General features: G+C 35.3%; 1 protein-coding gene across 5 annotated transcripts in view; it reads right to left on the reverse strand.

The window, feature by feature from the left end:
- Positions 1-26,696, reverse strand: part of TBC1D5 (TBC1 domain family member 5) — a 318,698-nt gene that overhangs the window by 61,617 nt on the left and 230,385 nt on the right. For all 5 annotated transcript variants that reach the window (XM_082754395.1, XM_082754394.1, XM_082754396.1 and 2 more), the window contains 2 exons: positions 19,865-20,007; positions 13,904-14,010 (listed from right to left, as the gene is read on the reverse strand). In XM_082754395.1, coding sequence (XP_082610521.1) covers positions 13,904-14,010; positions 19,865-20,007 — 250 coding nt within the window. The remainder of the gene's footprint in view (positions 1-13,903; positions 14,011-19,864; positions 20,008-26,696) is intronic.

The following is a 26,696-nucleotide window of genomic DNA, read 5'->3' on the forward strand; positions in this document are numbered from 1 at the left end:
TCAGACTTAATCTTGTATGATATGTCTCATTTCCTTTCTTTGGAAACACATTAAACATTTTAAAAATATATCCTGTTTGTGATGTTCATTAAAAAATGAAACAACAGCTAAAAGCTATTAGACAAGCAATAAAAAAATTCTCGTCTATTCTACCACCCACATTGTAATGGCCGCTGTACATTTTTCTTCTCTTGTTATAAAAACAATATTTGCATAACTCTACCCATTCATATGGCTTGTAAGTCAGTCCTCATCAACTGACAGCAATAACAATGAATCAGCTTTAGTTACTATTGCTCTAGTTTGGTAATTCAATGCATTTCTATGATAATCAAATCCAAACTGACGTGATGAGGATAACTGATGGTTCTGCGACTACTCTGCAAGCAAACAGTGTAACTTTTCTCCCATCAGTTAAATAACTTTCTTCTTCATGTGATTTGGTGTCCATTTCCACAAGGTGGGAGATTACAGATGGTCAAAGTAGCTGACACTTTTAATTCAAGGGACAGCCCCTTTTGACAAACTCACTCTGCTACTTTATTTTGCAATCTGTTTCCTAACTGTATGTATTTTAAACTTGGCAAAAACAATGGAATTTCTATTCCACCTCCCAATGAAACAAAAAAAGATCATTACACTTTGCTTCTGTAAAAAAAAAAAAATAGAAAAGAAAAAGGAAAAGATCATGTGGAACAGATTCTTGAAACATATTTATTCAGAAATGACAAGCAATTCAAGGCACGAAAGGCTGATCTGCTATCTAAGCACTTAAAGCCATTAATAGTAATAATGATCTAACTTGAACATATGAATGAGGCTCAAGCATTACTTTCACAGGGGCCTATTTAAATTCCTGTGTGGTTTCAAAGTATCAAAGGAAGAAGCAGTTTAAAGTAGTATTACATGCAGTGAAAAAAAAAGCCCTCAGAAAAAAAAACAATGTTGGAAAACAACATTAGAAATGCAAGATAGTAAATACCAAGGGTTACTGCTACAAATCTTTTTGTAACACTACAAAGACATCCTTCAAGGAAAGTCCATTACTTAAAACAAAACAAAACAATACAACCCCTGAGAAACGTTAGCAGAAAAATATTTGTGCAACTTTACCACAGAAATGGTAAATACTGCTAGAAAACAGCACTTCAGGCAGCAAAAAGTATGGTCTATGAGTTTATATTGTTATGATAACGTTAGTTAAATCTTTTATTGATTATAACTATTTTTGTAATTTATATATAGGAAGCAGAAAGGAAAACCTACAGTTACATCTCCGTATGTATTTTGAATTAATTCCCCTGTCTAAGCATGCAGTTTAATCCATCCTCTATGTTACATGCCATGTATTAGAACAGAAGATTAAACAAATTTATTTACATGAAAATATAGCTTTGTTGTCTAAAATATTCACAATAGCCACATTTTTTTCTGAAACAGTGCAATTTAGAATGGTCCTCTTTATATTTTTATTTACTTAGACTAGCAAAGTTTTTCCTTTCTTTTTTTTTTCTTAAAATTATGTAAGTATTTTGACTAGTACTTTAGATGAATTTTTTTTCTTAAGTGGAAAATCTTGTTAAAATGACAGTAAAATTAACCCTTCAAAATAGTAATTTGCTGAATCTCCTTAATACATTGTGTAGGGCAGTAAACAGATTAACACATTTACGTTGTTTTCCCTTCTAAGGAAACGGAGTGCAAAAATCCTAAAGCTGCCTGTGCCAATACTACAAATCCTTCCCCACACCCATTTTTAGCAGCAGTCTCCTGGTTTTCCAATTCTTCTATTCTTACATTTCTTCCTGAAGTGTGCTCAAACTGGTGAAAACTGCCAAATTTAGGCTTTCAGAAGGACAACATACTAAACACAGCTATAGAAGCACATGTAGACACAGGTGTGATTTTGGACTTTTAAAAATATTTTATTTATTTATTTTTAAAATGTGTATGTCTCATACGGATTAGCCACAGAGGATGTATCTTAATTTGTTTCAGATATCTCTTAGGTACTTCTGATTTTAAGCCCTTTCTAATTTTAGAAGACAGAAGCCCATTACTACCTCATTTGCAGGTTGATTGCACTGTTCAAAACATCCATGAAGTCTGAGCCCCCTCTTCTACTCTAAGTCACCACCCGATACACTCTGAATCTCAGGGCTGGCAGGGGGTTCTTGGTGACCTTCTACTTTGATTTATTGGAAAAGGGCTGGAGCTCAGTTACACGTTACCTGCTCTTTTCCCAGGTGATGGGACTGAGGATGGGGTCAGAATCGCATCATGTGTAGCAGGAATTCCCTAAACTTACACAAATTGCTGAAAAACACGTAAAATTCCCACCAGCTAAGGACTGTGCTCCATACACTTAAGTTCTTCAGTATAAACCCTTCCCTCCCCAGCCTCCAGAGACATTCTGCATAAGATTACCGACTGAGCTGCTATGATACAGCGATACGTGCTTGTGGGACACAAGTCACAGGCAGATTGCTCTGCAGCCTATCAGGAAAAACACGCTGCTGCTGTAACGTAATGTTTAACAGTTTGAATACACATTATTTGCAAAAGTTTCCACGCAGGTGCTAGCAGAGGAACCTACACAACACTCTTTTCTTCTTTGTCTAGGTGTTTCCCCCCTTTTTTGCATATTAACAGAAAAAAGATTAATCTAATTTTGCACAAAATCTGAAGGTTCAGAATAAGAGACAACAATGAGAAAAGATTTTCAGTATGTCTGATGAAAAATGAGACTTATTTTAGTGAACATGCTATTGCCTCAATGCCAAGGGAAAAGCACTCGTCATTAGAGAAATGAATTGCTCAGCTGTTTATAAGCAAAAAGCTCTGGGGGAATTTCTCGAGGCCCAAAACACAAAGCTTTGCAGGGTTACACAAACATATGTTGCAGGTGTTTTAGGGTAGACAGGTGGGAAAACCTCAACTACTGAAAAATATGCCACTTAATAGATCGTATCTGAAACCAGATAACCTAAATGCAGCAGAGAAAAAAAAAATCAAAAAAACAAAAACCAAACAGAACAGCCACAGTGAATTACACATGCACACAGCAATTGTCTCACTAACATAATCGTCTCACTAGAGATGAATGGGACTTTTTTATTTTAGTAATTTTTTTAACATATTAAACAAATGCTGCCAAATATCATTTTTCTAAATGAATAATATTTGAAGCCTAAAACAAAGGACAGACTGAATTATATATAAAAAAAAAAGAGAAATGATGATGAAATGTTTATTTATGTATTTATTTATTTATTATTTAAACAAATATTTTATTTTATTTATTTATTTATTATTTAAACAAATATTTTTAAGAGCCAGTTGGCTTCTTTTCCCCCTCTTTAGCTGACAGGATAGTATTATATCTTTCACAATCCTCATACAGGCTAAAATACTTCTGTATTAGAATGGTATTTGTTTCTTTTCATTTGTTTCTGATTAAATTTGGAGGAGCATATGACTCTACATTCAGTAATGCTGAGGGGGTCTGCAAAGGCTTACCTTTTCTTTCTACCTGTACTTGTTTTGTACTTTCTTTTTACCTGTACTTGTTTCTTCAATAAAGGCAATAAAACATGGCAGAAATTTGGACTGGAGTTGAAATATAGCAGTGCTAATGTGGATAAGCAATACAGTTTGTTCAGTTCTGCAGCAGTTTTTCTATTACACACAAATAATTAATACAAACTGCATACTAATGATTACCTAATAGCCTACCTAGTTGCAGGGAGAATTTAACCTTTCCTTTTTTTATTCTTTTGTCATTCATCCAAGAATCTGTCTCCACTCTGTGACTAGACTTAGGCAGTACAAGCAATGGCTTAACATTACATAAACGTGCCAAACTATTTTGTATACTAACCAAACAACCCATCCCAAACTCTTGAGCACCCAAAGCAAATGCCACTCCCAAACCAAAACTCTCCTTCTAATCTTCCTCCTCCTTAGTTATACATTCTGCGGAACAAGCAATCTGCTGAAGCACAAAAGGTGTTGCATCCACCTACAAACCAGAGAGTTAAATACTTACTAAAAAGAAAAAAAGAACAAAAAACAACAGTGAGGCATTAGAGGACATGATGGGCAATGGCCAACTTTCAATGCCAATAGTTAAATATTATTCTGAACATAGGTTGACAGTCTGCATCTATCAGCCCTACATGTGGAAGTAGAACAACCTGGAAAGTATCATGCACCGAACTAATAAAGAAGCTTCTTTAATCACGTAAGTCAGGAGATCTGTACACTAATACTGGCTTTGGCACAGAAACACCATAATCCTCAAACTGGGAATAATACTTCCTGTTTACATTTTTCAGAAAGATGCTGTGGGTCTCAATCACAGAACTTGTTATTTACAATGCAATAACAGCATGAAGAATTAACATATTTAATTGTTTATAAAGAAAATTAGGGAGCACTGTTTGTCTGAAAGAAGAAAAATTCCCAGAAAGAACTGAAAAGGAAAGAAATTCCCTTAATTGGGTCAACGCAGGAAGAAACCCCTTAACTCTGATCAAGCTGAAATAAATTAGCTCCTGTTTTGTTACATGACAACCCTTCATCCCCCTGGCAACTAGAAAATTCAAATACCAGGATGATATTTTAAATACTGTGCATTATGGTCTGTTTTTAACTTCACACACACATGCTTTCTCTCACATGGGTATTCTATGACAAGAGATAAAGAAATGAAAAAATGACAAGTGAGATTTAAAAATACTTCAGTGACTTGACGGAAAGAAATTTCTAGTTGCCTATTTAGGCTCCTTGTCCTAAGCGACTGGAAAGCCTTTTTTTTTTTTGCATTTATCATTTTACACCTTATTGCATTTTAACGGGTAGATCAAATCATCCCACATCAGCTTTTATTGATATTCCAGACAAAAAGACTTCAACCTGCCAATGCTCAAGTTCACAACCTGCGTAAAATCCCCATCTTGTATAAACAGAATTGCTTAAGTACCTTTTAAATCTGCCTCTTAATTTAGTCATCTATTTTTCAACGGAACCCTTGGTTTTAAGAAGTAAATTAACTAAATAGTGAGGTATAAATCTGACAGCGCTCAGCCCTGCCCCGTGACAGATTTATGCGCTGGCATCTTGCAGCCCCGCACGGGGAGGAACAGGAGTTTTACAACATTGTGGAGGAAAGATCCAGGCTTTTGAAGGGAACACACAGCAAGCCTTGCTTTAAACCCTGGAATGTTCCAAATTATGAGATTTAAAATATGACATCTTTATGTACAGAAAAGCTACCACATTATGGTTTTATTGGCACTCATTTTGGACAACCTGTATAACTCACTGATGGCTTTGTGGGTAATGCAGTTATCCTAGGCTTATCCTGATAGAACCCTTATAAACACACTTACAGTATTACATCTGCTCCAGTTACATGCTTGTACACAAATCTCACATACCAGAGGAAAAAAAAAACACAAACCACACACACACATTTTTTAGGGGCGATTTGGTTGTCTGCTATCTGGAAAAGAAACAAAAAATATATGATGTTCTTCATGGAATGTGCTACGTAAACATTTGAAAAATGTCCCCAGGGGAGTGAAAAAGGCTCTTTCAAAGAGCCACATGTGCACAACACAGTAAATGGAATACGACGTTGGTGCCTTCTCCTCCAAAACACAGAAGAGACACGCTAAGCTCCTGATGCTGCGGGATGAGCAACTCCCTTCATAATGCGACTCCAGGAACGAGGGTACCACAGAGCCATTTTGACCACTCTGCACATTAAAAACAACCAAGAAACCTACCTCAGTTCTCCAAACCTAATTTTCCTTACAGCAAAGGAAAAACTATATCTTTCTCATTTCTATCTTGAAAGTATTCTATTATTTTAGAAGCAGAATGCTACAGTACAGACTTACTCAAATAGCTTTTGTATAAAACAACTAATACATTAATATTTACTATAAAATATGTCAATACACAGCAGTATATCTATATCAGAAGAAACTGAACTTAAATTACATCCTAATAGGCTGGGTATGACTCAATAGCTTATCTTTCATACATTATTGAAAAGTTACGAATCTATTTTTATATAACTCACAGTTTGTGTTTTGCAAATTGTAGTCAAATAAATAAATTATGATACGGAGAACTTTTGATTAGGTAGAATTAAAGTGCTTTAAGTGTTTTAAGTGCTTCCTTTTGATAAACAACCATGCATACTAGAAGTGATTAATTGAATTGTCAGGTTGCACACAAGAAGAACCATAATCACCTCACTCTAACACTGTTAAACACATTTTATTGCTGTAATTTTATAGATAATATCATTACTCTTTAGGAGAGGGTCAGTAGCTTCAGACGACTTTTTAAACAGAAGTAAACCAATCATTAGAAAGCAGCAGCCCCGAGAAACACACATGCAGTACGTTTTATTAGTAGCTAGAGTAATTAAGAGCCTAAAGTGCTTCACTTTCTTGCTTTAACATCAAATGCAATCAGCACTGCTTTTACTTCGCTACTCAGGATATCACCTTGCTCAAAGAGAAAGAACTATTTGAAGTTTCAGCTTCCAAAAAGAACTTTCTCTTCCATCCTCTCTCAAAAGCATTTGCACATTACATGACTAAGCTTATGAATTCCCAGTGAATATTAACAGGAATGCTGATCAGCAGAGATAATTCTCTTCCTATTTCCGAATTTTCCCCAATCTTCCCTCCAGCTGAACATGATGCTGCAGCACCTCATGACTTCTCTTGATGATTAATAGAGAAGGCACCTTGAAAAAAGACATAACCATGAAATACGAAAAAAAAACAATTCAAAAATGCAAACTATTTTTTTTAATGTTTGCAGCTCTTAGTCCAGTTGATTGATCAGAAAGTACTTGCCTTGACAATTTACTGAATAATGGATGTTACTTGCTGTTCTATGCTTACATACTTACTTGAGTACTAGTTGAAAGTAGAATTAATGGTTTCTAACTTGCCTGTAGTTCTTCCCTCTGAAGGAGAATGCACCTCTCCACCTGCCCAGAAATTGCCAGCCATGCCACCAGCTCCTCACTGCCCTCCAGGCCAGCAGCTCCCACTAGCAGTGAGAACTAAGTGAACGTGCCCTCCTTGCCAACTCTGTTCTCGTTTCCAGAAGCGGGCTGCAGTGGAATTCTCTTGGCCTTACACGGAACTGGGACCAGTACTTTTTTTCTGCACCATCTTATGTCCAACATGGCTTTGTCTCAACTACGAGACATGTTTTGAGGAAACTTTTGCTTTATCTTGCATTATTTTCCTCCATTTTTCTATTCATTGAAGTGCAATGGCTGTTGGATTTATATAATTGGATAGATATCATTAACTTGGATTGATATAATATTTGTGGGCTCTTAACCAGGTAACTGGCCTCTGTATACAACACTGAAGGGAGAGTGAGACACCGTAACCAGCACTGTCTTTGGCAGCGAACGAGATCAGCTTTCACCTTAGAGTGTTGACTACTATGTTATATATGATGCTGTGAAATGAGGAGGGCTTTGAAGGATTTCTCATGTGAAATGTTTTGACTATACAATTAACCAACCACTTATTTTACAAGAATTCTTCCTGAAAATATGATGGACATGGTACTTTGAAGATGGTGACTATTTCATGGTGGGTTGATTACACAGTTAACTTATATGGGGATGTTGGAATTAACGTTGGAATCGATGAGAAAGTTATTGTACTATGAGTTTGCTCACACAATATTTTTCATATTTTAAAATACACAGGTACACTGGGAATGAAGGTTCTGAAACATGCATACACAAACAAAAAGGGTTTTTAATCTATGGTACACTTTTTTATGTGGTACTATGGCAACATGGTTATTCCAAGTAATTTATCATTAAACTCATAGCTGCCTGTCATATCTTGTTCTATTAACAAAACACAATACCTTAAATTTAAAACATTAATTTTTAAAACAAATCATGACCTATTTCCTTGGAAAGCACAGAAAAAATATTTCAAGAATAGGAGGACAAAGATTAAATTAATACCATGTTTTTTACATCTAAAATATATGCAATTCTTCAGTTGTATAGGCCCACATAAAACACCCTTGTATGCAGTTAAAGAAAAAAACAGTTTATTCAAATGGAGGTGTTTAGATTGCAGCTAACCTTATTGTATTTGCAAATTGAGAAGACTATCAAAATACTTTGGTTCATTATGAGGAATTTCATGTGGTTGTAAAAGTGGAGGTCAGTTTGAAGATCCCAACATATTTTCATTCATTAAAATCTATATATATTGCATTAAAAATCCAAGATTTTAATCTTTCAGACATTACAGGAAACAGAAGTTTACAAAGTAGTACCAATAAATTGCTGATAGAAAATGCATTTGTTTGTTTGTTTCTCCTGATTTCTTTCCTTCCAGCTAAAGAGACATGTACTTAGCTTTTCTGGAACGTGTTTCCTTTATTGGTCATAGCCCTAGTCAAGGCAACCTGCACAGGTGACCTTACTCATATCTCACAGTGCCTTGGGATACCCATTACTCAAAATTCCTTTTTCATACGCTCCAAACTCCTAATGTATGGCATGTATGGCTGTGAATCTCCTGAAAAATCAGTCGCATTCTTCACGATTGAAAAAAAAAAAAAAAGAAAAAAGGAAAAAGAAAACATTTGTTCAGCCCTCCCTCCCCCTTGTTGGTACTACTCTAACAAAATGGACTAACCACCCCATGCAGTACCTTCCTGCGTTGGTACAAATTAATGAGCTCCTAATGCCCAAACACTACCAGATTCTTACTTCTGATTGGCTGCAATCTGGTCATTAAAGCAAGGTAATTAATGCCAGATTGCACACACAATGCTAACAAACAAACAAAACAACCCCAAACCTGCTTTTCTCCTGCCACAAACAGCGAAACAAACAACACTGACATAACGGCAGCTTTCAAAGGCCAGTTGCAGTTCTGCAGCAGCACCTCAGTTAATGAGTGTAGAGAAAAGGATCCATCTGAAGAAGAAGAAAGTGAAACTCAACAGCCTTTCAGGCATATGAAACTAGCTTGGAGAAAACTCAGAGACGGTGGCAGCTACTTAAGAAGAAAATTCATCCGAAAATAAACGTACAAAGAGTTCAGTTCAAAATTTCAGTAATATGCTTCCCCCTTGTCACTTATTGCTCAGCTTTTGAAAAGTGTTAAAAGCTGGAATGCAAATTTCTACAGCTAATCATTACATGAGTGATCATGACCATATATTTTTGCTCAAGTTTTCTGGCAGTCCCTGTAATTTCAGTCATGATGAACTAATACGACTAACTTGAAATGTCATGTATGCTTCATCATAGATTTCATTAGAATTTAACATTCTGCAGAATATATACCACCATTTTCAATGTCAGCAAATATCTTAAAATACAACATTGGAAAAACATCAGCAGCAGTAATGAGAATATTATTAGCATGAGTAACTTCTATTTCTATTGACCAAGTACAGCCACTTTCTCAGTTTCTTTCTTTAACTCAATGGCTTATGATGAGCAGTGTGTTCATAGAATTAAACTCTTAACATATTTTACAAAAATATTACGAATAACTACAGTTAGCTTTCAGACAAAGGATGATTGTCAAGTTCTTAGTATGTAACATAAAACAGAAATACAGAAATATTCTATGTAGTGCTTTAGTTTTGTAATAAGTCATTGTGATAAGGTTAACACTTCAACACAAAACAACATAGAAATAAGAACACCCAAAGATGAAAATTACTTTGCTTATGTTGCTGTATTAGAATTTTATTTGCTAAAGGGTGAAAACAGATTTGCAAAATTCACAGTTAACTTAAAACAATAGTTTTAAACCTTTTATTCCTAGCCCTGGCTGCCTTCAGGAAGGAAAGAACATCTGGTTATTTAAGGAACACAATATGTTCACATTTTCTATGACTTTTGTTTCTAATTGGGTTTTTTAATTTTTTTTTTTATTTGAACAACTCTAGTTAGAACTATGTTTTTTAATCACTTTATATTTTTCAACTGCCCTATCTCTGTATCTCTACTTTTTAATTTTGCAGACTTCGCTTTGAAAATTAACAGTGCTCAATGTTTTTTAAAAAAATGGAGGATATTGGCCACTTGTGGGATATTAAATACACAGAGACACACCTTCTGTAAATGCTTTTGGATATACAGAAAAAACCTTGCTTCATGTTCTCATTTCACATATACATACTTGCAAAACCCTGTTGTTTCATAAGAAGCTCTACTTTTATATCCGCAAGGACTGTAAGTGCATAGAAGTAACTTTCATATAAATAATTGAGGTAATTATCTGTTCAAAGAAATGTGAAACAAATACTCTGCTAAGCAGGTTAACAATATTACCCTATGCAAAGACAACAACGCTGATTTGAGGTTTTCATTCTACATTTTCATAAGAACTGGAGCTAGCCAAATGCAGAAAAGGCTTAAATTCAATTATTCTACATTGATCCATACTCAAGACTATAAAATTAGTACCTCTCAGGCCCCCCTTCAGAGACAGGTGCATTTACTTTTTTTCAGCTATTACAGAGCTCTGTATTTCTCTTCAGTTGCACTGGAATATATCAGGGATGTGGAATATAAAATGTCCTCTCATCCCAACTGCCAGTCAGGATCCTCTAAGTCAAAAGGAGAGTTGTCAAGCACAAATTACTTTTCATATTACTGTTATTACTGGATAATGCAAAAGCTTCTACTAAAGCTTGATTCCACAAAAGGTCAAAAAATTGTATTTGTCCATCTGTAAGAAAAAACTTCCCCCCATCTCTTAAGTAGAGCTTTCTTTTGATATTTAGCTCTTTTGATGAGGTCTGCAGTAAAGTGCAGCAAAAAAAATCCAACACAGTAGGTCCATCAAGCTGAAGTTTAGCTTTCCTGATAGGCTACAAGGCAAATAAGTAAGGAGAAAACATCTGTTATGACTGAGCAAGGAAACAGAAGAAGAAATAATGGATGACACCAGAAGAGCAAACTCCGATTTATCTCCAGAATCAGAAGTTATGGATGGGCAGGTTGTATCAGGTCCATATTAATGACTTCATAATTTATGACAGAATTGTTCCTCAAGAATCTTTCAGTTTTATGTTCATATCACCAACCTCTCAGTCCAAATGCCTACATCTTCCCCTCAGTGACATTATTTGGTATTTACCTATCTGCAAAAATAATTCTGAAGACAACATATACTAATAAACCTTTAAGAGGCAATTCCTGTTTGTCATCACTGAGTATTTCTGCAATTCCTCTCCAGCTGAGATTAAGAGCTCCAAAGGGCAGAGAGAGAGCCTCTCCCAGATATTCGGAATGACACTAAACATACTAGATGTGTTCAACAAATAATGAAATAACCCACTGAACCATGCACCAGTCTCCCACAGAAAGGAATAAGAGTTGTCCAACTTCACACATTAAAAATCAAGTGGAATCTTGGAAGAAATGCCATGCAGAACAATTCAGCTCTGGCTCAAGAGAGCTAAATTGCACTGAATCAAATGTAATTTCCCATTAGAAACTAGAAGCTAGCAATGGAGAAATGCACAGGAAAACATCAAAGGAGGAAGAAAAATCATTAAGCACTGAATTTGCTAATCATCACTAACAAGTTGCACTACTGACTAAAATCTCCTTGTCTTTTCTTCCAATCTCCTTTTATCTGCTCAGGGAATAAAGGCAAACTGAATTATCTTTATGCAGATAGCAAAAAAAAAAAAAAAAAAAAAAAGTCATTCTAATTTTCCCACTTACACTGGCGCATATAATCTGTGTACTGATTTTAGACTCCTAGAATACCCATGATGTCGTGTTGAGTCTTACCTTTCATTCTCTGTACTGCAAAATTTTGACAGACTTAGAAAATTTTTATATGTAGGTCTTACACCACACAGAATAACAAGCCACAGTAGGCAGACTCCCATTTCAGAAATACATTGGGTTGAACCAACATATGCTTAAAGACACGTAAGTGAAACTTTAAATTACATCAAGGGAAAGATAAAAAAAACAGGTACTTAAGTCACAGCACTGAAGATATACTTCTTTCTCTGACCAGAGAAAGAAGTATATTTTTTTTCTTTCAGAGAGATACTTTAGAGAAGTTTAATTTCCTTGCTGAAGGAAGTCCAGACTTGTTAATGTAGTCTCAACCTAAAGACGCAAAGTAAAACAAGAGGAGCTAGAAGTCCCTTTGAGCTCTTTATTCTCTAGAAATCCTAGTTTTCTAACCTTTAGAGTATTTCCCAAACAGGTAAGTACAGCTCAGAAATGAGGAGCAATCATAATTAATCATATTTAAATTGCCAGAACAACTAGCAGTTTTTGCATGAAAGACCTTTAAGTACTCATTCACCTGACTGAAGGGAGAACTACCTGAAAGATATGGTAAGATACACATCCACTGTTTTCCTGAAAGGTGTTCAAGGCACACCTGAGAGTCTGAACTAATAGAACACCAAGGCCCTATGAGCCTGACTTCACTTTAACAGAAGAGAGTGAGGAGCAGAACAGTGATCAAGCTTCTTTCATGAGAAGTTGATGGCTTATTTTTGCCCCCTTCTGCTGATAGCATGACTTGTATACTATCTAGGATGCTTTGGAAGACAGCTGATTAGTAATTATTTTTTCTTTTAACATACCCCTTTCCTAAACAACAGATTACATATTGGATTTAGTTTGATATCGCAGCACAGTTTCCCTCCCTCTGTATCTTCCATCAAAAAAACAGTTCTGTCTTGTTTTGCTAAAACAGTACATAAATAAATGCTGGGCAGCTTGATTTCACACTCTGCTGCCTGAATCTTAAGAAAAATTCTACAGATCTAACATTACAAACTCTCTTACACACTGGAAAGATGATATACTTTACTTCTCGTCATGAAAGAAATCTTTGTGCCCGAGAGGAATGAAGAAAGCAGCTGTAAAGAAAGCAGCTGTAAAGAAAGCAGATTTCTGCAAAAAACTGATACAGAAACAAAGAGACATTTTTTTTTCTTAATCCATAGAAGTGTAAACATTGTTATTGAATGAAATTTTGCAGAAGACAGTGAGAGTGCAGAAGTGATGAATTTTTCACTTTCAAAGGTGACTTGCCTCAAGAGATGAGGGAAATCAGACTTTACACTGGCAGCCTCCTAATGGGACATGCTCAAAGACAGTTCAAAACTGGTAGCACAAATTCTGCTATCTGCCAAAAATCTGAATACTGGAAAGATTATTGTGTACAGAGTTGCCTTAAACATTTTTTCCACTACATTGTGTATATCCATTGTACATTATATCCGCTTAGTATACACATGCCATTCTAAATCATCAAGAAGTTCACATATTTTGTAGTATAGTTGTGTGTATCAAAAACATTACATTTATATATTTGTACATTTTATTCCTGTGAATCTTTTCAAACTGTAACGGCAGATTCTCAGTTCTAACTGAAAATCATCATGTGCATGTATCTATTATTGGGCATAGGTAGTGCTATAAGGATTAACAATGGTTAATCTCCAGAAATCTAATGAGAAATATTGTACAGATGATATTGCATGACAGTTTCTACACAGTTTACTAGCTTATTAAATAAAATATTAGTTTCAAAAGTATAGTTTATAATGAGAGATGTCTGTGCAGAATACCAAACAAAGGAGCATAAACATCTGCAGTTTGCTGAGCTCCTGGAGAAGTTTAGCAAATTAGTAGGACAGCACCCTTTTAAGAGTAAAAAACTTGTATTCTACTCTTGTTTATCAACTCTTTCCTTCAGCTTGTCAAAGAAGTTGAAACCAGAGTTTAGCCCAAAAAATGTAGGTTGTAATTAACATCATAGCATTTGCAACATTCTATTACAGAGATTTATTTCCTGTGTTTACAAAGTGAGCCTCTCACCTTTGGATCTCGGAGGAAAAGTGCTCTTAGGATAAGGGAATGAACATCTCCAATAGGTGGATAATGCATCAGAAGTCCCAAACAGGTCTGATAATTACTTGATATCACTGTATTGAAAATGAAAAAAAGCGAAATATTACTACGTTATTTTCTGTAATCTCATTACAGTTCAGATGCAGTTGCCTCGTCCCACATGAAGTCTCTCAGAACTCAACTTATTTCATAGACATTTGTATTAGGATTCAACTCCAAATCTGGATGTCTAAATTTAGCTGTTTGTATGTGAGCTGTGCACCAAAACTCTACCAGAGCCAATGGAGGTGGAAACGATACTGTCAGTGGAGATAGAGAACCCAAAACAGACACTGTTTTTTTTTCACTTACCTGCAGACACCTAAAACTCTAAGGGTATTATTTGTATGGTAAATTTTACTTCCAGTCCTAATTTTATGACAACTTTGTCCCGCTCTGAAAATTCTTTGCTGAAATATCTTTTTTTTCATATTCTTATGTACATACGCACATACATGCGCACACACATACATACATCCGTATGCAAATCGTGTCAACAAATCCTTGATTTCTAGTAAATCAATAAACTTTTTACAAAATGCTAAGTACAAAAGGAAAAAGTTAGATTTTCATTTCAGAAATACTTAAAAGTAGAATACCCCATTAATTTAGTAGGATTTGTTACTTATTTGGGAAATGTTATGAAGTTGATTTAATCTGAACCTGTATAAATATGCTCTGTGGCTCTCTGCTTGCTGTTGTTATCTATTTTTTATTTTTTTTTTCCCCAAATCAATCTCGTTATGAGTGCAATTATTAGAGATGTCTTTTCAGGCAGGTCTGTGTAAACTACATCATTTCTTTTGCACCATCCAAATCCAGGCAATCCATCTGCCACAGCTGTCAAAGCAATGCCTGTTGCTGATGCTTGCACTGTGCAACATAAAGACAGCCTCCAACACTAATATTGTAAATAATTTTTTAACAAACTACTATTCTGAGAACTTTAGCTGTAGCAACAAATACTTCTAATCAGGCTTCTACACCAGAAATAATCCTTGCAAACATGGAATTATTTTGAATCAATAAAAGGCAAAATAAATGGTTGTTCTGTGGACAGAGATTTAAATGTTTTACTTTTTATTCTTTCATGTGAATAAGCCTCATATCCTCCTGTACCTTTCCTCCCTCAACAAGAGGATTATGGGGAAAAGATGCAGGACTGGGCAAAATGAATAATTATAATCTGTGTAGGGAACCACTTTATCATCTTCATTTCCGTTGCTGATCCGACAGCTTGTAATTTCATACATTTGCTTTCATTTGTAAAGCACTCACTTATCCTACTCATTCTTTATCTGTTCTGCCTGTTTTTTTCCTATCCTTTGTTTTTCTTGTTCATATTCAGGTACCTGTTTTTTTCTTCTTGTAGTCACAGAGCTGGCATAATGAACACAACACAATGGTCTCAGTCAGAGATCTTTCAGAGAAGCATAATACCAGCACCGCATATTACATAACCAAGCCAAGTCTCACGTGTAAATCAAATTTAAGATACTGCACTGCAGTTACGATTATGAGACCTTTTTACCAAAGCAACTAAAAATACTGAAAATGGACAGTAAATACTACATAATTTTATAAATGATAAGTATTAAGACTAACACATTTCTCTTTGGAACACACCAGTATGTATTCTATTTTGCAATGGAAAATTGATTAAAATCATTCTTTCTTTATTTCTCCTGGAACAATTATTTGCTGTCTCACTGATATAGAGAAAAGTAAATATTAAGAAATCTAATTGATTTTAACGGTGCAGACTTGAGCCCTGACAAAAATTGGTATTTTCAACCACGAGACATTTACTCGAATTATTAATTTTTTTGAAATGTATAATAGAAAAGCAATTGAACAATTGAAAAAAAAATCAAACTGTTGGGCCATGACTTCTGCTCCCTAGAATTTATATTTAATAGTGAACCCATCACTGATAAATTAAACAAAAACACAAAGCAAAAGCAAAACTTAAATGAGGAAGGTCTGCTAACTTTTATATTTATTTTATCTTTATGGTTTTCTCCATACATTCAGCTCTCCCATTTTCACATATAAATTGTTATAGAAAAGAACATCATTGCTAGTGCTCTATTTACTGAAGAATTTTGGGTTAAAGGGATTAATCTGCTGAAATACCTCTTGGTATCTTTCTTTTTTTCAAGAGGGTCAAATGCATGGCCAAATGTATGTTATTATACATCAGCCTGGCAGTTTTCTTAAAAATGATGCAGAAAACATCAGCAAAACAAAACAAACCCTCCTTTTCTGAATATTCAGATTGGAATTAAAAGGATTTCTAAGAATCAATTCTAGGATGACATTTCTTGTAGAAGAATCTGTGCAGTACCAATTTCTATCGTCTCAGCAGTAGCTGGAAGGTATTGAAGTTCAACGGTGAAATACTGTGGCCAGCTGCCTTGTAATAGTCTTGGTGCTTGCCTATCTGTGCTCCTCCTTCACTCATTAGCTTGGCAAGAGTCACATCTGGATCCTACTCTTAGCGTGAATAACAAGTTATTGCTTTGCCAAAGGAATGTGATCAGTATTTCTTGGGAAAGCCGTAGAGAAACTCCTCTGATAGGGAAAGCAATCATACTGCCTTTAAATACTTGTTATGCAGTAATAACAGATTATGCAGAGGAACAACAAATTGCTTTCTCTCCTCTGCTTTAGATGAGATAGACTTTTCTCTGTTGGTCCAATAACCTTTCCTGGATGCAAGCAGTAGTAAAAAAAGGTTGAAAACATGAAAACTAACTGTACCTGTCTTCAATCAAGTCCTAATTTCCTGCCACCTGCCATTTCTTCTGAGTTTCATGTTTGAGGCTGCCAATCCTGTATAGAGATGACTTCCTAACCTAGATATAGTGGGACTACTTCCCCCTGCTGCTTTACGCATTGCTATGTTCTATTTAGTACCCCTAAATTGAATTAAACATAGATTGTATGAACATCTTGCATGATAACAAAAATAACAAATCAACTCCTCCGAGAAGAGGCTGTGGTTTCTTTATTTCTCTTAAAATATTCAGAGTAACTTTAGATAAGAAAAATATAAGCTAATAATGTCCATAGAGCTAGGGACATAGTAAAAATATTGTTATTCAAATACTGATCAGTCAAAATTAGATCCTGGTGTAATAACATCATTAGTTTACTATGCAGAACATGGACAGGTCTTCCAGGTATGTTCATTTTTGTCCTTCTTCATGGGAAGGAAAGTATATAAAATAAATACATTTTTTTTTGCACTGAACCCTCCCTTCCATTCTGATTTCACCAACAGCTGCCTACACATTCATTTTAGTGAAAGTGATGTAACATAATCATGCTTCAGATTTGGCAGATTTTTTAAACAAGTTTTTTTTTTTTTTTTTTTCCACATGGTTATTTTTTTCCCCCAAAGTATTGCAGAAAATCATTTATTAAAACTCAAAGACACTTCAGTACACAACCCTACACCTGCTTTGTGAGGATTAGCACTGCACGGATAAAGATCTGCATATTCAGTTGTTAAACTGAACAGAGCAGTTTACAGAATGGCTGTATACATGATTATGTATCCGTAATCTCTAAAATGTTCAGGTCATTTCAACTATGTGTTTGTGTATACACAGTAATCTAAAATTCTAAATGTTACCCTCTCCTTTAGTAATACATAGTTTGAGTAACAAAGAATTTCAAAATAAAAATAAAATTAAAAACATAGTAGAAATGCTGCTTTCTTAAAATCATGTCCTTGAGAACATAACAAAACAGAAAAAGATTTAGCAGTTCCCAAAACAGCAACTCCTTCTCCATCCCCAAATGTGTTGTTATAAAAGAATCTGCATCATTTTTAAACTTTCAAATGCTTTCAGTATTATATTATTATCACTGATTATGGTTGATATTTTTATAACATATTAGGAGTTCTATTATTATTCCTATTGTTTCAAAGTCTTAAAACTGAAAGTTTCCAGATGTTTTATTTATAGATGATTAACATCATTTTTTTTTTTTTTTTTTTTTTTTAATAACATTTCCTTTCACCAAAGAAGGACTAGTTTTTAAAAACTTATTTGAAAATCGTTTTTAAAATGTTACAACATCTATTCGAGCTCAAATATTAACAACAATATAAATAGGAGGGAAAAAGGAAAACTTTTCTATTACAGATATATATGGAAAGCTTTCTTTTATCATATCAAAAACTGTGAAGATTTCTGAGCTTGATGTTTACAATATATTCAATATTATTGTATTTATGATTGGGTATTTTTTTTCACTGTACTACTAAGCTTAGAGTAACTAATTAGACCCAACTACTGAAGAAAAATATACTTATTTCAGAAAAAGTGAATGTATGAAGTATTAGCTGTCCTGATGAGATGACTTTGCATCCTATTTGAGCAAATGTACTCCACTTTAAAGCTATTTACTGCTTTATTTTACAAAATGTGGGGATTTCAAAGAAAAAAAAGGGAGATTGATTTCATACAGATCCCCATAATACATTTTTAGCTCGCATTTTAGTTACCTCATACTGATACTCACGTGTGAGCACCACAAAGTGAAACAAACAACCTCAAAGCAACCTTCCTTTCCCAGAAAAGAGAGGGTGCTTATAGACGCATTTCTTAATTATCATTTTTAAAGGCAAATGATGGCACAAAATACAATGCTGATGTTAAGAAACAATTTCACGTGCATCTGTACCATGCATCTATACAAACATTTTAAAGATTATTTCAGTTTACTGCACATAAACAAACCAGATTCAGATTACAGAAAATGACTTGGAATTGGATAATCCTGAAACAAGCACTGATTTTGAAACCTCTACACTGAATTAAATGTCCACCTCTTTGAGAGGAATGTAAGGCAGCTCTATATGCTGCATGTTTATTAAAAAGCGACTAAGAAAACCCACATGGAGTCCTATGGCAGGCAGTGAAACAACAGTATGTGTAAAGTACATGCGTGTTATATTTTCAAGATTGGGCCCTAAAATAAGAACAACAGAAGTTGAAAACTTTATGTGTCCTAGAATACAAAATTGTGTCAAATATGTGACCTTGTTACAAGCTAAAACTTACAGATTGTATATAATTAACACCCAACAGGATGCTAAAGAATTCATATATTTAATGTCAAACATGCATCTTATTGAAAAACACATACTTTGTTGTGGCAAACTCGTATATGGAATTTTTTGCAAAATATGACAGGACAGAAATAAATGCCTTTTAATTAATTATTACACATTTTCTTCCTCCCATTCATAATTATACAAACTAGCAACATTTTTTAGTTTCTCTCTTTTGCAAATTCATTTATTTATTGCTTATCACTAGTCCATACATGCAAATATCTTTGCACCTATTTCAGGTACTGAAAGAAAATAAAATTAAGTGATCGGTTTTCTAAAGATACCACTCTTGCATGGAATAAATGTATTTTGTAATTGCTACTCATCTCTGCATGTACATTTCCTTCACGACATAACTTGGAAATCTATGAGTCACTGTCTTGTGCATTTTCACATTTTTCAAAGCAGAAGAGCAAAAAATGTATTTCCAGTATCAGAGGATTTACTCAATTCATCGGCTTTGTCAGAAGGTGGAGCTCTATACATACCTGAATCACTGGCTGCATAGAAAATCTGCAACTCTGTATAAAAACACAGAACTACTCAGAAAACAAACGTGCATTTAACTCTGAGATACAATTTGTTTCATAAATACAGCAGACTGTGCCCGATAACAAATGGCTCCTCTCATAGCATTTGAAAGGATTTTTAGTTTGTTAAAAAAGTCAGAATGAAATTTAGCATTTCTTAAGCCCTCTGTTTCTTTGAAAAATAGGTTTGCATTCTTCTTAAAAGATCGTAAGATAGTTGATACTTACAGGCATCTCTAATATATAACAACATGGCTACAAAAATGTAGTCAACTAAATTCAGGGTGATACTGTCAGCAAATAGAGCATCCCACACAACAAGAAGGTCCTGGAGTGGGAATTCACGTCCAAAGAGGAGCCTTACCCATCGCCTGAAAAAAACACAAAAAACAGAAAAGACATGCTGTATTTATCTGTTTTGACGAATATTGTAAAGCCAGTATACGTATCACAGGATCAACTACAACCCAAAGCATTTCACCAGGAAATTTTGCAAATTATGAAGGTCTATGAGAATCACTCACCTAATTGTGTTTTTGGAAATGTTTGTGTCTACATTAAGGGAAGCAATACCTTACCAACTGCAGAAGCTTAACTGACTAATACTGTTATGTGGGTGAACCTCAAAAGAAAGAACATATCAATCCTATACACCATATTTTTGAGCATTTGATGTGATACTGATCGAAGATGAAAGTGAGATGATGTTACACAAGAACAGCCTGGAACAGAAAAGCAGGGTGAAGCCAGAGGTTTATGAGAGCCCTGAAAAGCCCAGTCAAGTGAAAGCCAGTTCAAGGCAGATGCCAAATAGCAGTTAAAATGGATCGGGTCACACTTGCTCTGAACAGGCTTCCTCCCTGTTTTTGAGGACAGTGTTTCCAGCTCCATGTAAAACATGCTATGGATGCTATTTTGATTAAACCTAATTTAAATCTTTACCAGATTTAGTGATTAATTCCTGTTCATATCTTTTCTGTTTCATACCCAGCAAAACGTGAAAATCTATCTTATTAAATGAAAAATTTGCTTGAGACTGGAAGCTTGAGATGCAGTAGGAAAAAATAATTTCTCAAGCTTCCTTATTTCCAGTTGCAGCTCTTACACTGACCTTGAAACAGGCACTTCCCTTTCCTATTCCAAACCAGAACCATTAGCTTGGTACCTTTCTAGGCAGCAGGAATTATCTAAAGTTATCTTTGAAAAAGCTACAGAAGAGTTAGTATCATTAGTCCTGGAATAGTTATTACAAAATGGACTTAAAAATAATGAATTACATTTTTAGCTGGGATATGCAAATTGCTACGCGTGTGGAATCTGTTTATTCAGTGGCAAGAAAAGATTGATTGCAAATTTCTGCAAAGCAAATTGAGTCATTCTGTAAAACTCACAAAATTTTCTAAAAAGGCAACTAGAAATTTCATCAAGATTAGTTTCACTTGTAAGAATTCACGTTTAACTACTTTTGTACCAGAACTCGTTGTTTTAGGGCATCTGTTTTTTTTTTTTTTTCCCCGGTTCCAGTAATGAAAGTTCATTTCTGCACAAATGAATTCCAACACGTCGGTCAATTACAAGCTTTTAAGATAGCAACAATCTGTACAAAGCTACTCTCCCTTACAAACAAAATTGAAAGGAACTGTTTTGTTAATCAAGGGTTTGTTCATTCAAACTTTTGTACCTCCTGATATTGGAACTGTGTGTATAACCCATAAAAATGTCCATGCTTCAGATTTAGAGATCACTGTACTGAGTATTATGCCCTGCAAGGCACATTCCCTTTTAGAAGTGAAAATACAGTCTTATCTAATCCTTATTTTGCTTACACCAAACATTTCTGTTCTGTAGTCTTGTAACTTTTTATTTTAGCATAGTAATTATAAAGGTTGCAATATTAGCTATGATAAAACTCAAACTCTGTTCAACCCCCCCATCCTACGAGGGCTCATTTTCAGGCCTCAGAAAGAAAAGTCAGAAGAACTGCTAACAAAGAAGCAGGACTTATCTAGTACATTTAATACCATGTCTGTTCTAGCCAAGGGATTTTACCATACAGCAGCACATTACCCTACAGTGCCTTGCCTACGGGAGACCATTATCCTATGGTGACACAAACATTACCCAAACTCTGCGTGAAGCCTATTACTTGCATTAACAACCCCTCCCACCTGTAAAACCTCAACTTTCATGTTATACAAACTGTTAGGAAAGAAATTGCAGCTAAGCTTGAAGCATTTGAGCTGACTTTGCCTGCAACTACCCAAATCTCATGCAGAAAGAAGCCTTGCTAAAAGTCTAATACACTTCAAGGGAAAAATACACCACGGTGTAATGGGATTTGTTATTAGTCTTTTATTAGAAATCTCTTTTGCTTCTTTACTACTTCATTATGCAGTGTTAATCGTTTGTAGATGCAGGTTTATTCTGCTCTAGCAGAAGTCATTCCTTTTTTTCTCCTGCTTTTATACTTTCTCCTGGGAAAATTAAATCTCAGTCCCCAGAGGTATCATGTTTCACAGATGTAGGCTGCTGAAGAACAACTGGATTTCCTTTTGCAACCGTAATATTACTGTTAATTATTTCATTTCTCCTGTCCTAAAGGGAGTAAGCAACTCATACTGCTCTAAATGCATATATACTAGCTGTTCTGTTATTTCCTTTAGCAGCATTTAGCTCATAGCATCTATAAACCGATGACCATTGCCTACGTGAACCATGCTGCCATAAGACAGGACTTGAGTCAGCTTTTATATTCACAAAAAGGGTTCCTAATTCCTCAGAATAAGTGTCCGTGCTGGAAAGCTGTCTTTCACACTAACACGTTTTTATTGCTTTTACAAATATTTGCAGAGAATTTCAGACACACTTAATAATTGCATGGGACATGATAAACCTTTTTTTTTTTTTTTTTTTTGAGATGGCTGTCTGTGGTTTAATTATCGTTTTGTCCTGTTAATCTTGCCTTACATCCATTACACCTGCAGACTGTGAAGCTCACAATAGTGTACCTTTAGTAACATGCAATAGTATAATGATTCATAATTTACCAGGCATCCTTAAATTCCTCAAAAAACACAGATTCTTTAAAGCCACAATACAGAAAGGTACCACCACCTACACTGCAGAATATGTAACTGTATCTTCTACTTATAATTCTCATTCAATTAAACCAATATTCTCAAGACATCAGTAATTACTAGCAATAGCTAATGATTCATTAATGACCTTACAATACAGAGAAAGCAGGAGAAAACTGTGCTCTAGTAAAGCCATTAAAGAAGGCAATGATCCAGCTTTACCAGTTTTAACTACAACCACAACCATTTTAACTGAGGCTTATTGGACAATTCTTCAAGCACTGATAAGATAAATTTATTTAATCTGTAGACAGCTTTATTGTTACAAATACTTAGTTGGTTATCTTCTGTTTTCAGCCTCTTATACTTTTGCTAAATGAATTCTTCAGTACACCATCCACCCCAAGTATCTGCTCAAGGCTTGCTTATTTATTTATTTATTTATTTATTATTATTTTTATTCACAGATATTATTCAATAGAACAAGGTTTAAAAAAATCTGCCCATGCTTAACTTATTTTTTCCCCGAACAGTCCATTAAGAAGATCTAAAATCAAAGTAATTATGTCTCTAGTATTACCTCTTTGCTGTGTATATTAAAAAAATACCCAAATTTGAAAACTCCTTGGTTAACCTAAGTTCAGTAGAGCTCAGGTTTCCACAGAGTACGTTCTCCCTCTTCCTAACCCTCACCACTGACCCACAGTTGCATTTGCTGTCCCTGCACATAATTCACTGTCCTGCACCCCAGCTGCTTAGGAAATGGCAAAGGTGCCATCCACCTTCCATGGCTGATGGCACGTAGCAGTTGTGCCTGAGGAGGATGCTGGTCCTCTGGTTTCAGATGCTTGCAAGACACCCTAGGGGAAGGCTTCTGAGAAAAGGAGGGTCAATAGGATTTTGCAGGACGTCATTTAATTTTCAGTGCAAGTCTTGTTGCTTTTTTAAAATAAGAAAATCATTTAAATGGACTAACCATTGAAAAGAACACCATCTTATCCCAACTAAACATTCAGAAGCTGAGAAATACCAACATTAACATCAGTTGTTTACTGACTGAGAAAATTACATCTAGGTTCTGTCTCTTCATAAAAACTCTGCCATGAATTATGTTCAAGCAAACATTTGTATCTAGCACAATTTACTATGTAAAGTCACGGTCAATAATTTAGGAGAAGGGGTAGGCAGACTTTAGCTGTGATCTGCTTTTATGAAAATAAGATATGGAACAAGGATGAGGAGCAACATTTTTATAATGCATTCAAAAGAATTTAAAGCTATATGGAAAATCAAGAATTATGCAGTTCAGTGCCAAGCAGCAAGTAATACTTCGGACAAGACTCAATGCCTGTGCCATGTTTTCAGAGGTCTGCAGCTGGCAGGCCTACCGCAGGGGCTGGAGTAGGGCTGGGTAACGCTTGTACAGACGAGAAGGAAGAGCAAACACAGCTCTAAGTGCACAGCAAAAGCACCCTCGGAATAGCACATGTGATCCCAGAAACTGCCCCTGATTTCCTAGTTGCCAGTGTCAGCCTGAGGGGAGACGGGCAAGTTCAATCAGAGGATGAGCTTCTGAGGAATGCAGGATAGTTTACTTTCTTTTAATGGCATGAAGGGGACCAACAAAGACAAGCTTTACCAACATTTCAGATTAGACCTGTTACACAGTCCATTGCTCCAGTGTTCTGCCTCCTTTCCTAATAAATCTTGTTTTTATTAAGACTCCTGTGGTTTCATACAGTTCAGGGATTTTGTACGGAATGTCCTAAAGAGATTAATAAAACCTTCAAACGACGAAACAAGACAGCAAAGGAGACATGCCTGAAGTATAACTGTAATGTCTTTTTTTTTTTTTTTTTTAAGGGGGATCCTTCTTGCAAGAGTCTTGTTGGAAGGGCAATACTGCTCACAGTGCACGAAAAACTCTTAATGAGCCCAGAGAAGAAAAAAAAGCAGAAATGCTAAGTGCAACAATTAACAGAATGGCATTTCTAAAATAAATAAAGCCCTACTAAGATTCAGCATTTTGTCAGAACTGAAAGAAGCATGTGAAATCCCAATAAAGCCAAAACACTGGCATAAGAAATTGTGTTGGAAACTCATCAGGCTCTCAGAAACTTCTGATGTGTTCAGTCTAAATGTGTCGAAAAAGAAAAAAAAAATACATTTCCAATATGGATTATATGGGTTTCAATCTCTACCATGGATTTTCCTGTCAGAATACTTAAAAATAAATAATGATGATAATAAATATTTGTTTGTTAATATAAATCTAATCAAATTTAGCCTCAGTGATGAACAAGAATACTGAACGTAGTACACTTCATTGCCTTCTTTTCACTACGGAAAATATTCTTGATTTGTCCTGTTGAGAATTCCTGCTGTTCTACAGATCCTGAAATAAATGTATATTAATTACTTTATCAAACACACATTAGCCTGTCTCTTTATATTTACCTTTAACTTTATATTTACAAATGAATTATTTGACATGAGCATCAAATTGTTATTTAGACTCCCATTTGGTTTCTTTAATATTACTAGCAAAGGTTACTCAGCCCTGTATTGAAGAAAAAAAAATCCATCAGTTTTTGGAAGACACTATGTATTTCCTCAATAGAGAAGGTTTTTCCTTTTAAAAAGGAGATCCCAATAATTATCTCCTTCTCTTTGCTGTAATTTACCCTTGTTGACAAAAGCACTTACCGCTGCCTTAAGTCAGACCAATTGTAATACGCTCACTTGCAGGAATGTGCTTAATGAAAAATGTGCCACTGCATCTTCACAGCAGTAATGCTTAAAATTGTTAGGAATAGGCTACAATAAAATTATTGAGCCTATTAGCCTGCTTTGGGTAGGTCCACGTGTCCAAGCGTCCACGGGGGACGCTTCCACTGCCCCAAAGGGCTCAAGGCATCAAATTTACATCTTTGAGTGCTGTTTAAAAAAAAAGGAAAAAACAACAACAAAAAAAGGGCTTTTTCCTCTCTGCAGTTCTTAACTAAGTTTATGTGACCTGTTTTGGCATCAGTACTGCCCTTGGTGTCGGACCTCCTGTTGCTGTCACTGTCCCCTACCCCTGCTGCCACCCTGCAGCCACCTGCTGAGTGCCTTGGGCACTAGAGATGTTCACTAGAGATGGAGGTGCCCCTGCTAGAGGGATAGTAACTTCCCTTCATGCTCTTGCAGTGGTTTTCCTCCTTGATGGCTCTTCTCCAGCCTGCTGTGTTGTTCTGAATGGTGACAGTCCTATTCTGCTCTTCTGAATTTGTTTTGGGGGTTGTTTCGTGCAAGTTTATGGGAATCCACTCAGTGCTGACAGAATGATGTATTTTGCTCCTTCACACAGCCACTGCAAAGTGCACATTTCTCCTGTCATTTCACCCTCCTGTAGTACATGCCCCAGTGATAAAGAACTTTCTTAAAAGCATTTTTACAAAGAGAATACCAGTGATTGCACTCACTAAAAGCTATTCCGATTTTAAACTTCTACTGAACATTTCTTCTCCATATTTACTTAGTGGCATCTTTTAGTATAAATGGAAAGAAGTAATACTAAAAAAAAAGTTCCATCAAGAATTACGCCATTGACATTGATTTCTGTTGTCTTTCTGTACATTAGCTGTTTCACACACAATTACAGCTATTTTCATTTTTTCCCCAAGCAGAGTTAGACAAGTAATATACAGATTCATACTAGCACATAAAATATACACAAAAAGATCTCCATAAGCAGCTATTCCCCCAGTAGCCCCATAAGCAAATATAAAAACCCTGCAATGACAAGTAGACCACTGGAGAAACTTGCTCAGAGACTTGGTGATTTTCCACATTTGAATCTTTAAATTCAGATTGGATGTTATTCCAAAATTCTGGACTTTGATTCTGAATCAAAAAAGACTGGATCAGAGATTGTTCGATTAAATCCTTTAAAGGCAGGAATTCAGACTAATTGACCTTATAATCTTGGGTTACTGTCCTCA

This window comes from Aythya marila, assembly GCF_965140915.1.
Source record: "Aythya marila genome assembly, chromosome: 2".
Lineage (NCBI taxonomy): Eukaryota > Metazoa > Chordata > Aves > Anseriformes > Anatidae > Aythya > Aythya marila.